The 17,806-nt window shown below is 44.1% G+C and overlaps 1 protein-coding gene across 5 annotated transcripts in view; it reads right to left on the reverse strand.

The window, feature by feature from the left end:
• crim1 (cysteine rich transmembrane BMP regulator 1 (chordin-like)) overlaps window positions 1-14,155 on the reverse strand; it is a 32,256-nt gene extending 18,101 nt beyond the window's left edge. For all 5 annotated transcript variants that reach the window (XM_072365339.1, XM_072365338.1, XM_072365337.1 and 2 more), the window contains exons 1-4: window positions 13,464-14,155; window positions 9,604-9,765; window positions 9,158-9,331; window positions 1,662-1,904 (exon numbers count right to left, since the gene is read on the reverse strand). In XM_072365339.1, coding sequence (XP_072221440.1) covers window positions 1,662-1,904; window positions 9,158-9,331; window positions 9,604-9,765; window positions 13,464-13,761 — 877 coding nt within the window. In that variant the 5' untranslated portion in view covers window positions 13,762-14,155. The remainder of the gene's footprint in view (window positions 1-1,661; window positions 1,905-9,157; window positions 9,332-9,603; window positions 9,766-13,463) is intronic.
• Window positions 14,156-17,806: the final 3,651 nt, after the last annotated feature.

A 17,806-nucleotide genomic window follows, 5' to 3' on the forward strand; every position in this document is an offset into this window, starting at 1 on the left:
CCATTCTGGTAGTGCACAGGGCATAAAAACCAAACCCACTCTGAGAAACTTTTCCCAGAAATGAATAATGAAGGGATTTGTCAACATCGGCTTTAGAAAAAGAAATAGTAAAACTCATGTCACTAACAAAACCACTTATCAACTGTTGAGAACAGGGCTATTGTGGACTGCATGTTTATAACTAAGTCAAGCTGAGCTCCCTGAGAATCATTAGTGTGGTGATCTCAGCCTTGTTGCTTAACACCAGCATAAATCTCAACACAACATGTGCAGTGCTAAACCAATTCTGCATCCCCTCCTGACAACAGGGGACATATTCAACAAAAAGTGATAAACAGCAGTTAAACAGGATCAAGAAGGATCATCTGTAACGTCAGATGACATTAGGTCAGGACTGTGCTGCCAGATTTGCGTTGCCACACAGATACAGCAGTTCTTAAGCCAATAGTGTAGCAGAGTTCATTGTTCATGGAGGCCAAAAGACACAGGTGGAGTATATTGAAACTGTACACACTGACCCTGACTAAATATCAGCTCACAGCCAAGTGGGCAATGGAAACAAGTTCATCAGTCCAAGCCTCCCAGAGAGACAATGTGTGTTGAGTGTGTTCTATTGAAGATGGCAATTCAAAGCAGTTTAGACTTTATAAGATGCAGTCAGATGGTGCTTTGGAGACCACTGCAGGACTGGGGAGCTGACAAGGGAGCCCAGTGCGTGTCCTTGTCCATGTTCCTATATGTGGAGCATTCTGACATGTCATGCAGTCATGCAGGCCTAACGGACAGTAGAAGCAGCACAAAAGGCATCAAGCTCCAGGTCCAAAGAGCAGCAGACACTTGTTATCAAAACACTGATCCCATGGCCCCCACGGTTGCCATTCAGCCCCCGCCGGCCTGCCGGACTCGATTACCCTCCCCACTGGCAGACTGGAGCACATAAAAAGCATTCCCATCAATGAACTGTTGAACCTTTTCCCTTCTGGATGTGTGACCAGACAGGAACTCTTTGACACTGCACTTCTGTTGAGCAAATTCATAGCCTAAGCACTTTTCTGGTCACTGGGCTTGTTAAGTCCATTAATTCCAGGACACGGCACTCATTTATACATCTGGAGGGGCCATAATGGGAATTTGTACTGTTGGTAAAACAGTGAATATTTGTTGGGTGCACAGAGTAAACAGGCCAATACCACAGGTCCCCTCCCTTTCCTCCTGACTCTCCTGGCTGCCTCTGCTTCATGACAGAGGCACACGGAGTTTAAACATCTGCTCCCTCTTACGTCTTTTTCCCCCTCTGTATTTCCTTTACCCCTGTTGCACCAGATGAGAAAATGGTACACCAGCTAATCTGGGACAAGCCAGTTTTTTTTTTTTTGTTTTACTTTTTACTTTCTCTTTTGGTAACTCTAAAAAAAATGGTATTTGAATCATGGCCCTTTAACTCTCAGGGGCATTGGCCCTGCGTGATAAACAGCCAAACAGTAATTATCCAATCAGCAACTTTCCTTTTTCCTGTGGAGAATAGTTCAGCAGGAAGGAAAGCCTTACATGAAGGAAACTAATCGCCTTCAATAACACAATGTATATAACACCAACTGTGCAAAAGCCGCTGATAGTGGGAGAGCAATCAAAGTGTAAATTGAGCATCTCAGTGCAATCACCTTTTTGGCACTCAAAGACATCACAGCAATCTCCTGGCTGACCGCTGGCCTCACTAATTAGTACAGGGTGCTGTCCGCCTGGACACTGTGGCTTGTGGCAGGTCTGGAGGTCGCAAGTGCATTGGGCTGGTATGGAGGGGCAGCAACCAGCAGGGGGTGTATAACTCTTGGTGAGAACTGAACCCACAGGGCAGGAGGGCACCTGCAGAGCAGGACATGTCACCCCAGCACACCTCAGCTCCTCTGCAAAGAAAACACCCACATGGTTAAACATTCAACTTAATGTACAGGTTGGTGAGGAGAATACAAGTTTATGTAAACACAAAGAGTGAAAGGAACAGACATGGATTGAGTTTTTCCTTTAATTTTCCCCTTTTGGTGACACTACCTTCAACTGCTTTGGGCTCTGACAGTGCAATCACTGTTCTCTCAGAGGAAGGAGGGGAGCTGCTGTGCTTACATGTTAGAGTGTATGTCTGTGTGAGTCTGCTTGTAGTGTCAGCTGAGCCACTTTAGAACGATGCTGCTCACATAACAGACTAAAGGCTGAGTTCACACACTCACCCAACACAAACTGTCATCAGATCCCCACTTCAGTCTGTGACAGCTTTACGGCATCGTGTCAAGGAAGCGAGAGCGCTCTCTCAACAAGACAAGGCTCTCTGCATATCCTGTCGACGCGACTCTGATCCCACCCTGCCTGGCTCAACTGGCCCATAATCCAAACAGCCCCTCATGCTCTGAAACCAGTCATTAATAGCAGCCAACCTTCAACAGAGCTTTTCTTCATACCAGCTTACAGACTCCCCTTCACTTAGCATACCAGGGCATGTTTGTCTATTCATCTGCAGAGCCAACATAATAGCGCTGATACCCCTTGTTAGGGGGGAAAATAGGTGCAGGGGTACAGCTAATCTGAGCAAGGGTCTCAGGAGTATATTTTGGAGCCTTTTCAGGAAAAATAAAAAAGTGGATCAACCTTCTTTACAGATATTGCATGGGAAAAGTAGCTTCCTTAGAAAGGATGGATTACTCAAACCAAAGGGATGTGTTTGTTTTGGTTCTCGGTGTTGTTGTCATGTACACAAGCTAGGCAGAGCAGAGGTATTGTGGAAAGCAGAGAGACGTCCTATCCTGTTATCAATCAACTACTGTAAGTAGTTAGTTATCCCTAGATCTCCCAGGTAAAAATGCAGATGATGAACATTTTGCAGCACTTTTAGAGAAACAATGGAGAAAGAGAGGAAAGGCAGCATTAACATGAGTGGGGATCATGGATGAAAATGTGATAATCCCATATCTAGTTGAAATCATCCCCTTTACAGGAGAAAATGTGTCAATAAATGACTGCAGCGTGTGGAAGTTAAATCAAGAGGGTTGTAATTCGGTTATGAGAAATACTTGACAATCTTTGCATACATCTGGTTTTGGAGGGAATGTAACAGGCTGAGATTGCATAACAGTGTTTGGGGTTTTAGTTCCATAAAGTTTCCAGAGTTTTGCTGATGGTCTGCCCAGACTGATGCTGGCTCCAGAGCGCAACACGAGTCTCTCAGAGGATACGTCTGAAACCTGACATTTAAAGAACAGTAAATGGATCCCTCTGAGTTTTGCCACCAGTTGGGGAAACTGAACCAGTATACAGGTTGAGGGTCCAGACAACTCATGCCCTGATAATGATTCAGCTCTGCTACAAGTTGTCCAATGAATCAAACTGTACATTTTTATTGATTACATTTTTAAAAGATAGATTCTGTCGTCTCACCTGCTGGATTGTGGTTAAGTACCTGTTTGACTTCTGCCTGACTTAGAATAAACACAGGAGAGGTTCTCTGGCTGTGACTGCTGTAGTCCGTTGGGTGGAGGTAATATAACTGACATAAGAAATTGAAGAGAAGGGAAATGTTGAATTTTTCTGGCACCAGATAAATACAGCAGGAGTGTGAGGTATCTGTTACTGTAATGTTTACTCAAGCAACCGTGGAACAGTGAGGACTGCCACAAAGCTCTCATTGATAAACTCTTTATCTGAATAGTGTCATACAAAATGAGGGAAAACCCTTGAATTAAGCAAGGCTACAACCCTTTTAACGGTTTTTGGCCTAATTTCTATGCTGGACTAAAATAAACTTCAGTTGGAAGTGCTGATTGGCCAATGTTTTACTTCCAATCAAGTCTAACACTGTCTGCTGCTGCTCAGTTTAAGACTGGTTTTGCATATGAAAACCTCAGGTTTTTAAAAACCACAGAAAATGCGCTGGAACAATCTTGCGCAAGGTTCCGCACTGAAAAACACTTTCTGTGTATTGTATGTGCCTCCGAGAAGGCTGATTACTCTTTCAGTGGTAATAATGGCTGGGGTTAGAGAGCGCTGGGAAAAGCAGCTGGCAGACACACCATTGTCATTCTAATGAATAGAATTGTATCCATCTGTGGAAATGGTCCAGCCCTTGCAGGTCTAATTAATATAATTTTTAGCTGGAACATTCATAAGCACAATAGGCATGAAAAAGTCAGCAGTAAATGGATTTCATCCAGCGCAGTTTGTGTTCTATCTCTTAGTATAAATGGCTGTAATTAGTGAGTCAGCAACCACAGAACCAATCATTCTATCACAATAGTGGCAATACTCCAGCTAGCACGAACACAAAGGCCCTGATTTGGTATGCTTGATAAATTCTCTCTGCAGATTAGGCAACATGTGCTCTTTTATGACTTGGAGATAGCAAAGAATGTAAAACCTTTGACCATAAAGCACAACTTGCAACAATATGGGATTTCTAAAACTCAGTGACTCACACACACAATGCTGGTCTGGAAAAGGTGAGATATGGAAATTGCCTTGTAACTACAGAGTGATCTCCTTTGTAAACAATGCACTTTTTCTGGCATCTCTGCAGCTCATTGAGGAAAGAAAAATCCTAAATTCTAAAGTTTTTTTTATTTTCTTCCCTTCAAGACTGGTTACAAGGAGCGTAGTTTTTCCCCAAACCAGAGCAACTCCACCAGGAAGAGGAGGCTGCGTTGACAGCCTGAGTTTACTCATGGAAAAAGTGCACAATGTGAGTTCTGTTCACAGACTGACTTTGGAAACAAGTCAGGGGAGAACAAAGCCGTCTCAGTCCAGCTGCCCTCCGTGGGTTTGTGTTCTGTCCTCAGGTTTTATAAAGTTGCTCCACAAGGGGACACATCAGGGCCGTCTCTCACATTAAGCTGTGGGGGTCTGGCCCCACGCCCACCAGCAGTTACAACTGAGAAAGTCTGGGTTGTGCACCGTCTGCATGGGTATATGTGTGAGGGCAGAGGAGCAGATCTTGGAAGAGATCCATCCCAAAAGGCAGAGACATGATCACCAGGTAGAAACATTTCACACCATAGACAATGGCTTGAAGTCATCAGGCGTAGGCATGCAGCAGCCAGCAGTCCTGCATCTGCTGCATGACTTGTTATCTTGCTCCTTAGCTAATATTTGCAGGTTTACAGACATGATCTCAGCCTCTTAACTTACACCACGGCAGATGTGTGATTGAGTGAGGTCACGAGAATGTCCACGACTTGTAGGTGAATATTTGCACATCGATGTATTCATGTAGGGTTGTGTGTGCACAGCAAGTGTACAAAGCATGTGCACATTCCAGTGAAACACACCAGCTCCTTGCTGTCAAATAGTACAAAACTAGATCAGTGATGAAGAGTCAAGCTAAGGAGCCCATTCCCCAGACACAAATTAACCACCACATTTGACTGTACCTGGTGGGAAAAAAAAGCATGGGATAAAACTGAACATACTTTGCTTCAGTGGGCTGCACATACAGCACTTTAAAACTAAACTGAGCAGTTGGCACTTTTACAGTCCCTCAGACTCATGCCTTATGTGTTGCAACTGAAGAAAACAAGTCTGCAGGGGACCTGGGATATAGACAGCTGTTGAGTAAATCGTAAAAGAGACAGTTGCACTGTGTATGAGTTTTGGCCAAGGGAATCTTTTCCCTTGCAGGGAAAAAGGGAACAGAATGATGATAGAACGAAAGGGCTTGAGAACATCAGGGGCAGGCTAAGGCTTCAGTGTCTTTGATTTGTTAACCGTTACGCCCGAGTCAATAAGTAGAGATTTTAGGCCGAGAAAAAGATAATAGGTTAGACCTGGACATGTGAAAGGGGTCTAATACGACATGCATGTGTATTTTAGCTGTTCCTGCGGGACTAATGCTGCCTGGCTTGGTTAGTGGCTGACCAAGAGTAGGAAGTGGATTGACAGATATCCCAAAAGGCCTTTGGGGGAACTTTTTGTCTAAATATCCACACAGGAGCTTTGTTTCCTCTTATAAATCACTTTCCACACACATATAAATACACACTCTGGGAACCGACGGGGCCGCAGTTTCTTTAGACGGCACACAAACACTCAGCACTGAGACGTCTCGTGCCCCCGCTAGACGATGGCGGTCTGGCTTGGCCAGTAATAGCCCTGCCACAAAGAGGCTGCAGCCAAGCAGAACTAACAGTCCTTTCAGAGGGGCAGAGAAAGGCAGGACGGAGGTGGGCATATGTAGGCAAGCAGATTTGTGAAAGTGAGGTCAGTTGGTGGCATGGCATCATAGTGGGCACCGCTTCCCTGTCTGATGAACCACTTGTGAACTACCGCATGCCTGTGAGGCCCGTTTCTTAAGTCGATCCCCAACACTAGACCCTGGGAGTGAACAAGGGATGGCTTGACTGCTTCAGCATAACGTGGGTTTCCAACTCACATTACTTCTGATCATATGTTAGCATCAAGTGATGCCAGTTTCCTGAAACACAAAAAATGCATAACCTACCGTTGCATGCTCCTATTAGTAAGCAACAGCAGGGGAATTCCTCTAAAATAGCACTGAGGGACGTTATCATGAATGAAATATGTAAACCATCCCAGAGTGCAAGACTACCAAACACCACCCTACCATGACCCTGAGGCCTGTATACAAATACCTCAACAAAATGGTTGGCTTCTGTTGCGATTTCTTATCTTTCTGCATCTGCCCTTCCTCTGCTACACTTATCACATCCTCTTTCCTCCCTGACATGTGGACACAACGTCTGGTGTACCATGTTGTTTCTAATGGAATGATAACAAATTACATCAGAGTTTACTAAACTACTAACACATGAAGCATCATAAAGTCGAACAGCAACAGCAGTGAGGTTGAGTTTGAATAGATCTTTGTGAGTCACAGTAAAAGGGTAAACCAATAAGACCACTGATAGGGCTTTTTAACTGCTGTGGTTGTCATTTGAAATTTAAAAAAAAAAAAAAGTTGGTTTTGGGCCTAAAACCTTCTACAGGATCTGAACAGGAATCCTGACAACATCTAGCCCTGGAAATACAAACCACCTTCCTGACTGGACTGTAGAACCGGTGCTGCAGCCGAAATGCTTTACAGGGTGACTGGTTCTGTGAGTCCAGATCAGAACTGATACTGATGTGCAAATGACAACTGAACCAGTTCTCTGTTGGTCAAAATACAACTTTAGGGGTGTTGAAGTAAAACCAAAATAAAGCCAGGGCAAACTATATTAAGACTTAAAATTATGGATTCTTACATACTGGGGGACTTTTGCCGACAGGTGTGTTTCCCTGTAGATGTTCATAGTGTCCTCAACTTCACTCAGATCCATCTCTTCCACTTCACTCGACTGTCAAAACCCAAAACAGTTAAATGCTGAACTTCATGTTTTAGAACAGCTGTTTGCAAACCAATGGCTGGTGTTGCGGCAACCATCTTTAACTTCTATATCATGTATATGTATATGGTAAAGACGAGTCCTATCAGTGAGCAGGTTTACAGTAAACATTCACTCAAGCAGGACATGGTAACACAGAACTTAGTAAGTACTTGTGTCCAAAGAGTGAAGGATTCATGGCTGTGGAGTTCAACTGGACTGAGAGTCCCAGACTGCTCACAGAGGAAGCTCCTTCTGATGACAGACAAAAGGAAAATCTCTGCCCCGACATCAAGACAAACAAGATAATTATCTCACTCAGACACATGCACAAACACACGCAAACACGCGGGCTCATTACACACGTGTTGATGTAGCATATGAGCACATGCAAGCATGCGCATGTGTGCATCGTCCCACATGCATATATATCCTGTGAGACAACACAGATGCACACATCCTGCTCTTCTGCTTAATGATGGGCCATAACATGGGTGGGCGTGTGCTGCGGTGAAAACTCATAAGCTGCTAAAAAATGTTGTTTAAAGTTTTCACTGGTGTGAGTTTAAACTGTCATGCAGTGGGCTCAGGCTTTGAGAGGACTTACAAAACACAGACAGTCCATTTTTATTGAAACACTAGACTTGATGATACGTCTACACAATATAATGTTTGATGAACACTCTTCCTGTGGGATTTACCGCATAAATGGTTCAAGATAAACATCCATACAGCTGTACTGTGGATGTTCTGTAATAACCTTGCTGTTAGCTGTAGACTAAACAAACTTTAATGTGTCTTCATGGCTTGTTGCCAGCCACAGTATTGGTTATCTAGCAACCAGTTTTTTTCCATCTAAAATTCTTCAAAGGATGGAAGCTTGTAGACAGGCAGTCATGCTCACATGCTTTAGACCTGTTCACTATACCACCAAACTACTTTTAATTTGAGTTTCAGTAAGAATTTCAAAGACGCAGAAATATTAGGGGGAGTTCTACATGGTGCATTCACTGAACAGCCTTGTTCTATTTTACCAAATGTCACTCAGGAGGCAGTCAGCACTTAACGCCTGTCTATCTTCTAGACACCTCAAAGTCCAAATGAGGAAACTAAACTCACTCTGCCAATAAAGTTTTTCAAACAGAGGTGTCAATCAAAGAAGCAGCTAAGATCGGAGGTAAACACACACTCTTTTATTCGCTCGCTTCATTCAGAAGATTCTCCTTTTCACTTCTGGCACAGGAGAGGCATTCATGCTGCTCTCTATTCACTCACACCTTAATGACAGTCTTGACAGCTCTCCTTCTCCAAATGCAGATCTTTTCCATTTTTTGCTTCTGTCAGCCTCACTCACATGTTCGCTCTTTCACTCTCAGGATCTTTCATCTGCTTTCACCCCTTCTCAACCTCTACATTACTATGACAAGAGTGGCAAAATAAAAATATCATATTTGAGCTTCACATGGTGCTTTCACTACAAATCTAAGAGTGAACATATTTAGTCCCAAGGTTTTCTTTGGTCAGCAATGATACGTTTCCCTTCACACATAATGAGTTGTGACATAAGGAATGCAATGACTGTGTTTCATTCTGAGGGGATTTGATCGAGAAAAACTTTAGAAGCTGTACCTTGTTTCCTGTATATGAATACTTCTATCAATAATGGAGAAATGTTCAGCTCTGTGATATAAATGTAACCTTGCTGTTGTGGGATTTATTTCAGACACTAAATAAGCTAAGTCGAGCTCCTGACCACCTACTGTGAGCTTGTCAATCTCATGCCATTTTAGGGTTACCTGCTGCTTCTTGGCACTGGCTGCGGTTGATGTAGGCGAAGTGGTGGTGGCAGCTCTGAGACTCGCACACACAGCCCTCAGCAGTCAGGTTACACCCAGAGAACATGCACTCTGGGTTGGACGGTCCCACATACTTCTCTCTGTGTCTTTCCCGGTGCTCATGCCTCCGACCATCTGAAATCCAGCCATGGACACACAAACCACAGTCACCAATGACTCACATACAATAGCAGCACTCAAGGGCGAGCGCAGAACCACTATACAAAGCTTATGTGTGTGTTTAGCTTGTGTGTCATCACTATGATATGCAAGAGCCACCTCAGAGCCACATCTGTTATGGATTAGCTCCTCTCTATGGATGGTATTATACCCTCTAACTCAGATTGTGCTCCGATATGTGCATCAGTGTCTTTTAACATAGAAACAGATGGAAAGCAAGAGCTCACCTGACTTACTGGTCTTCATACAGGTCTCTTGGTCTGGATAGGTGAAAGAGCCCAAGCAGGAGTGACGGGCATCGCACACACACTGACCTCCCGCTCTGTCACAGCCCATCATCAGAGGACAACGCTCATCCTCAAGACCTGCATCTGGATGGTCAGGAAGTACTGTGGGGCACAGCAGCAGCCTTGTTTATCATCACATTTACATTAACCAAAAGAGATACAGTTAAAACAAAAGTCAAGAAGCAATGTGTTAGTCATCAGGATTTGTTCATCAGAGTTGCTGAGGAGTTAACCAACTTGCAGCCTCTGTTGCAACACACTACGATGGCACAACTGACACTCAAGTGACCCGTGTATTTCTGGACTGCAGTCCCTCCTCCCTCTTCCTTGTGCCACACTACTACGGCTACGGAGCCCATTTGTTTGCTTTTGTTCCACAGTATGGGGCCCTCCAAGGGTCTCCATCTTTGCCGGCTGCAGCAACGCCTCCTCTGATCTGAAGCCATTTGCACCATACCCACATATTGTTGCTTCTTCCAATGAGCGTTACCCCCGAGGTGGTACTGCAAGGCTTAGCCCCACTTGGACAGAACTTTACCATGGTAAGGAATGTCACATTAGAGCCGTGTGAGCTGAATATCCATCAAGATCCCGAGATTAAAAGGGCCCCAACATACACATTACCCTTAGTGTTCCCTTCACATTCATGCATGAATAAACACACACATATATACGCCCAAATTACCCTCCTTCATTGCTATCCAAGAGCAATAAGAGTGGCAGCAGAGTAAACAGGATGAGACAAACTGTTACAGAGAGTATCCCCTTCCCAGGCATTTAGCTCCCAGGCCTCAAATCAACAGCGTGGAAGCATGACTGCAGCTCGTCAAAACACGATGGCTTTTTTCTCCCAACTGCAACACACCGGAACAATGCGCCAGAGGAATACGTGTCAAAGGTTTAACCGTCCAATATAAACATGACCTCTTCATAGTGTAGCTACCCGACTACTGTAGAGATCCTACCCCAATAAAAGCCTGGTAAGATGAGAATAATGAGATGATTTAAAGTGAAAGAAATCCAACCCCATGGCTTTGCCTTTAAATTCTGCAAATGATAATATAACACATATGTATATCAATATTAATGCAAAACAGATAATAGGACCATCTCTTGCTGCGATAAAATTTACTACTGAAGTGAATCAATGTGACTGCAACGGAAAATATCCCCCTAAACTCTTAGAGCAGATTTTGCTGAGGACTCCTGCACTACAAGCACCACAGTAAACACTGGCCAGTGGAAGCTGTGAAGGTAATGTTACCTTTAACCTGAGCCAGCCGAAGCTTTTAATAGCTCTCCCAGAATGCCAGTGAACTGGCAAAGCACAAGCAGCCTTTTCAATAAACCCAACCAAAACTTTCTCTGTGATTTCCTTTCACCCTAGAATGATCCTCACCTCCACATTTTTCCATCCTGAGGCTTTCCTGTGCCTGTGAGCGTGTTTTGATTTGAGATGGTGGTAGAGCTTGTCTGTGTGAGGTGCTAAATCTAGTTTGTAGAAAAGGAGGCAGGAGTCAAAACAATTATGGAAAGGCAGGACAGTGAAGACATTGTCTTACCTAATTTTAGCTTGACCCCCTCTTTACATTTATTCTAAGCTGTCCCAGCCTAGGACCCTTAAGCCCAACCGGAGTCTGTTATGGTCCTTCCTGGTTATCTGTTATCCGGTCTGGCACGGCTCTAAGTATATGAGGCTTCATCACAGGGGGATTCCTCTCTTAGCCACTGAGACTGCTTGTCTTGGCGTCCAGAGCCAAGACGGGAAAGCTGACCTCTAGAGGCCCTAAGTCTGATAGGGAGCTTAAAAGGAAGTCTTTGAAACGTTAGATAATACTAGAGGAAGGGAGAAGTAGAAGGCATGTGAAGGAGGGCAGTGCACATAGCGTCCCTGTAAGACAGGCATTCTGTCACATGGTATGTTAAGTGTCTCTGGAGCTTAAAGAATTTGGTTTGGGAGGACAGACATAAGAAAACAGTTAGAAACTAAAAGAAACTTGGTACAATTGATTTCACCTCACTGACAGACTGATCACTGAAGCTAAAATGATCAGGTTAACAGGCTAGATGAATGCTCCACAGTACAGGTGCTTCTTGACAAAGCTCTACAAATCATTCAGTTTTTAAAAGATTTTTGTCAGCTGAAGAGCTTAAATGTCAGAATGACACCTTATTCAAATAACTAACAGTTTTCTGGCGAGCTAGAATTGTTTCTTGGGGTTTGCGCAACTATTTTTGGTTTCGCATCTTTGGGAATACAGAGATTTACTGGCAACAAAGCTTGGAATTACACATTTATCCAGTAAGACAGAGACTAGAAACTCACTTACACCTCATTTAAAGTTCTTTGGAGATACTTCTTTTTTTGCATACAATTTCCAGGACAGGAAAACAACCATACACCAACAAGCTATCCCACTTATACAATATGTAACATGTCACTTGAACTATAAAATTGCCTCTCCTCTGACAGATTTTGACCACCCAGTAAATCAAACTGAGAGCAGAAAAGCAGGGGAAATCAGAAAAGCGGAAACATTTACCCCCTACTCTTGATTGCAGGACTAATCACTTTAAGACCTTTGCAGCTTGAGGAGGGAAATCAGGGATCAGCCTCCAGCAGCCGGCCTACTGTGAGCCCAAAAAACACACTGGGAGGTGTTGATTTACCCCCACCTAGACCCTTTGGGATATCGAGGCTGTGTGCATATGTGTGGCTGATTTAGGGGGTCAGCAGCAGGACCAGAAGCATGACTCAGTCAGAGGAGCCACTAGGTCTCCCGCTCATTCCAAAGCTGTTAAATTGCAGAGGAGATGTCCTCCAGACGCCTGTGCAAGAGGCATAATCAGCACCTGTGTCTCCTGGGAACACCTGGGGAACAAAGAACCATGAAAAAACCCTGTTAAAGACCTGACATGGACCACCCTAAAGAGGGATGATGGAAGGGCAGGGTCAGGAGATCCAGACCCCAACTGAGAGCTGCTTACTCTCTGTTACAGTCCTGTCAGTCCTCCTCAATCATCCAGAAACAAGCTGGACAGTGTGCAGGTGGCACAGCCGGAGGAGGTCCTTCCACTAGTTATTTGGCCCTCAGGGGAAGGCCTGTGCTACCGACTCCTTCCACAATGACGAACCTAAAACCTTGCACACTTCTTTGAAGCTGAGAACGTTGCTCAAATCGTGCGTAAAATGAGCACATCCACTGTACGGAAGGCTAGCGCTGCTTGATGAGAACACAACAGTTTAGCATTGTGGATTTGCACTGCTGCAAATGAAAAAACCTGCAATCATGCTGTCAGACTGTTAGAGGCTCTCTGAGGAACACATTGAAGCCAACCGTGTAAACAGTACAGACAAAAACCGGACAGCTCCGGACAAAGTGCTCCCATGATTAAAAATGAAGTGATCCACAACTTTGGACCGTTGCAGACTCTCTCGGCACTATTCTAAATTGTTAATTATTGTTGTTTAAGTGAAAAGAACAGGACATACTACTAGAAGAGCTAAGACCTTGAGCCGAATCTCTGCTGCCAGATGTATTGTCGTGCTTCTGAGGTAAAATGGAACGGGGCTTGAGCGAAAGTAAATTGCCGAACATGTCTCCTGTGCTGGAAGTCAAGAGCCCCTCAGACTTGAAGAACTACTCCAGGCACACAGACGCTGCAGTCACTGAATGACGTTTGAATGGTGCCCAACAGAATAATTGGAGTTCAACAATCGCATTAACACATTCTCCCTTCTTTCTGCGTTGAATAAATGTGAGAATTCAATTAAGTTCACACGAGATAGTTTTACTCACCTTTACATACTCCGATTTCAGGGATGGTGGCAGCTCCGGTTTTGTTGATAGAGGCGCAGGTCAGCCCCAGGGCGCAGTAACCGTGTGCCCAGTCCTGGCCGCCGCAGGACTCCCACTCCAGGCTGGTGCACCGATCACAGCATCCGCACGGATCCTTCGCCAATGTCCGGCCACCTTCGCAACCATGCGGTGATTTGACGGGACAAGTCCGGAGGTTACATGGCGTGCACTCATGAGCCAAGAGCACCCGCACCAAAAAGAGGACGTTCAGTAACACAACGGAGCATTTGTGGAACATGTTTCCAAAACCCTTCAGTAAGACTTCCAGAGAAACGATCCGCTTCTGTCAGATAACAAACCACATGAACCCACCTCGGTCTACGCCACTAGACCCAGGCTATCTTCAAAGTTGTCAAGTCTTCTATAAAGTGTTGTGACGAGTCTTCTCTTCTGGGGTGCTGCTTCTTTCACAGCAGCTCACTTCAAAAGCAAACGCACCTCGAGACAGGAGTGTGCGGATGCGTTTTAAGTGGCAGCAATATCCAAAGACAAAGCTTCCGCGAGAGCAGGTAGACGCACGTCCCAAGCGCCTCATCCGCTTGATGAAATACACTTAGAAATCCAACACCGAGACTGCGGACGTCCGCAGGGGCTCGCTACTGTCAGCCACACATAAACGCGCAATCTGAGTCTTAAATTGACATACAGGCATATAGAAATTACCGCTGCACCCCTCCCCCTGAGTGACACAGGCACCGACCAGTCAGAGGGAACGAAAGGGGGGAGGATTTGAAATGATTTATCCGTGCCCGACAACTTGCTGCTGGGCTGCTCAATGATGCAACTTTACATGTCACACATGTAAGTTATTTGTGCGTCATGATCTTTGTTTTGAAGAATATATATTCTTTTAATTCAGGTTAAACCCCAGTGAATGTTCAGGGAAAATGAAATAAATCACCTGTGGCATTACTGTAGTATAAGGCTGTTGATCATACATTTAATCTCACAGGCTGCATTTCATGTAAGGCTCCTGTTTCTCCCGTTTGTTTTGCATCTCCGTTTGTCTGTAAGAGCCTTATAATGAAACAACCGACCTTATCAAGACCATATATCATTCCACAGCTTTATTTACTGTGTGTGGAGAAGTGCACGTGTGCTTAGTTGTGTTTGTAGGTGTCTGATTGTGTATACAGATGGCTGCTGGGAGGTAAAAGGTTGTGTTGTATTTGTTTAAGTTGTGTTTATGTGCTTGCACTGACAAATGGATGGTCTGTATGTGGGTGGGCACAGCTGGCAGCTGATTGTCACAGTGTTACACATTGTTGTAACCCCAGCAATTCTTTGGCCCTCCTATTTTATGTTTCCCAAAGTGGATAAATTCATATGAATTTTTGCTATCAGTGCAAATATTTCCTCTTGAAACACCAATCAGATGTCATTTGGGATGACTTGACCCCCACTATGTCAGCACACAACACCACCTCCTTCATTTGCAACATCTGCCTGGAGCGACTCTCTCCAACACAAACACAACATCCAGGAAACCAGCGCCACAGCACGCATAATCAGCCCTTGAAACACAAATCAGCTCTTGTCCTCTGCCTCTCCCTCTTCCCTCCCGCTCTGTATCCCCTGCTTGAAGCACTCGTCAAATGGGTCGACCCGCTGACCGCTGGCCGGACACCCATCCTGGCTTATGACAGATCAGACCAGGACCTTGGACAGCCAGAGTTTCCATGCACTTGCCGAGAATGGGGCCAGATGGCAGCTCTCGCAGGACCCTCAGTCTGCTATCATAGGGTAGAGGGCTGTTTTTGGCTAGATAAAAAGGTCACAACAGCACCTTGTGCTTTTTCTGTATTAGTTTAGCAACACAAATGCTATACAGGATTATAAGAAGAGTATTTTTCTCTGAAGGCAAATCAGTAGGCCAGAGATTGCACCTCAGATTCTTTCTGAACATGTGCCTTGTATCAAATATTGCATGAATATGGCATTTGGCAAACTTTCCATTGTTAAGTATGTCAGCAGTCAGATTATCCATAATTTTGGCTTTGTTTGTATGATCCAAGAAATTTAGGCCAATGCATAACTAACTGCACATGTCTGATTTCCATGTTCTTCTGCAACACCACGTTCCTGAGTGTTGGTAGACTCTTAATGGAGCAAACAAAGGTGGGGCACCAAAGGGCGTTTTACACAGCTTGAATAACTGTAGTGTGTGAGTGCTAATGATGCTCTGAGTCACAGATCTCTGAGAAAATACAGATCATCAGCTACCCCCTCCCTTACACTGGAGCCCCTGGTGTGGTGACTAAGAGACAGGCTTTGTGGACATTTCTTCAGGTGACCTACTGTAATCATTCCTGGCCACATCCTGATGAAAGCTCAGGGTATGGGATCTGTCCCACAGATAAGATGACCTCTCCTTCTGCCCAACACTCCTCTTGCCTCTCACCACTGTGCTGCAGTGGAGGTGTCAGGCTGCTGGTGAGGATGTGTTTCCAGGGTTGTAGATGAGTGTGAATGATGGTTATGGAAGTAAACTAACTGGAAGCAGCAATACAAGGCTTATGGAGATACAGGGCTGAATGTAAAGTGTGATATGGAGTGTTGAATGCAAGCAAGTGTACAGCGTGCGGCACACCTGATTAAAAGAAGTGAGGATGTGCGCTAGGCTTTTTCCTCTCATGTATCAGTGTACTGTCCTGGCAATCAATGGTGTTAAGCTTATCTTTGAATGAGCACATGGTGCCTTGCTGAACTCTACTTTTCTGATCCAGGCCAATGGGTGGAGGTTGGAGTAAGGAGAGGGGGCTTAATGGCAATGCATACTGACAGTTGAAAGAGTTTCAAAGCAATTCATCTACTAAATAGCGGAAATATGGAGCATTTAGTGTGAAGACTAAGCAACACATACACTAATGAATGGTCTGTTTCAAACGCAAAGCACATAATGTCATCAGTTTGTTTTTAAAAAGCAGTAAAATAAAGAAAAAATGTCTTGGAACACAATATTTTTAAAAAAAAATAGCCAAAATAAGAAAACCACATGTAACACCATGATAGTTTTCCCAGAAAACAGCTGTACAACATATTGAGATAAAAAGTTAAAAACAAAGATGATAACTACTCTTTTCCATCACTACCATCCAAGGTGACTCTTGTTTGGACCCTGACAAAGTTCCAAAACTTTTTCTAACATTAGGATCACAAAAGCTCTGACCACGATTTTCTTATGTAAGCGAATCATTTCTCTTTCTATGACATCTGGTTTCTTCCTCATTGTCCCTTACTTTTGCCACTTTGTTTCCTCTTTCTCTCTGTGAGGTCTTGTCCAGTTGCTGTTTTTCTTGTGGGGACCATAATAATGTGTTGTGACACCGTCAGGTCTCCTGCGGTCTTCTTCTCTGTGTCCTGCAATAACCCTAAAGTCGTCACGGCAGCACATTGGCTCCACAGTGATACACAATCCTGACTCCGAGTGGTGCTGCTTGAGCTTTAAAGGGCTCAGTGAGGTCAAACAGTCCTGAGGGTTCGATACGCACCTTAGGCTTTGTAGTCTGTGAAACACGTATTTATTCTGAAGCATGCATCAGTTTAGTGAATCATGAATCTTGACATGTAAATCACTGCTGCGTAAACTGACCTGTCTTTTTACTTATTTCCTTGAGATTTGACCAGACAAGTTTAATCTCAGCGTGATTTTAACCATAGTGGCATGGGCTTGAAGATACTCATGTTGTTTGGTTACGCCACCATTTTGGTGCAGACTGAAATATTTCAACAAATATTGGAGCAATCCTCTAAACTTTACTCTATCAGCGAGTGAAAGTTTTGTCTCGTACTGTAAAACATCTTCCCCTATACCAGATGGCCTAGCATCAATACAGACCTTCATAATTTCAAAACAATTTGCCTTATTCCTATTTGAAATCTTAATCATGGGCGATTCCCACAGTTTTCTAGCACCACCATGAGGATGATACCTATGAATTTTTTGTGAAAGTACTTGACTTTTTGGACGAATTACCACGAAATTAGGTACTAAATTAATCTCCCTTGAGGGAACTATTGAACCCCACCTTTTATATAGCCCCAGTCAACGGGTAATGATTTGAATATGACCAATGTTTTTGTTGAGGACAAAATACCTACAATAACAACGGAGGTCCCGCCAACATTAGCTTCTAACTTTCTAAACTGTGGTATGCAGCTGACAACATACTATTTAAGCTTGAGTACTTGCCTTGTTATTGTGAACAAGTTACAATTTGGCTGTTTAAAGGTTCAGTGTGTGGTTTATGGGGAAATCTAGAGGTGAAATTGTCCCATTGAAA

This window comes from Leuresthes tenuis, unplaced genomic scaffold, assembly GCF_036924035.1.
Source record: "Leuresthes tenuis unplaced genomic scaffold, fLeuTen1.0.hap1 SCAF_15, whole genome shotgun sequence".
Lineage (NCBI taxonomy): Eukaryota > Metazoa > Chordata > Actinopteri > Atheriniformes > Atherinopsidae > Leuresthes > Leuresthes tenuis.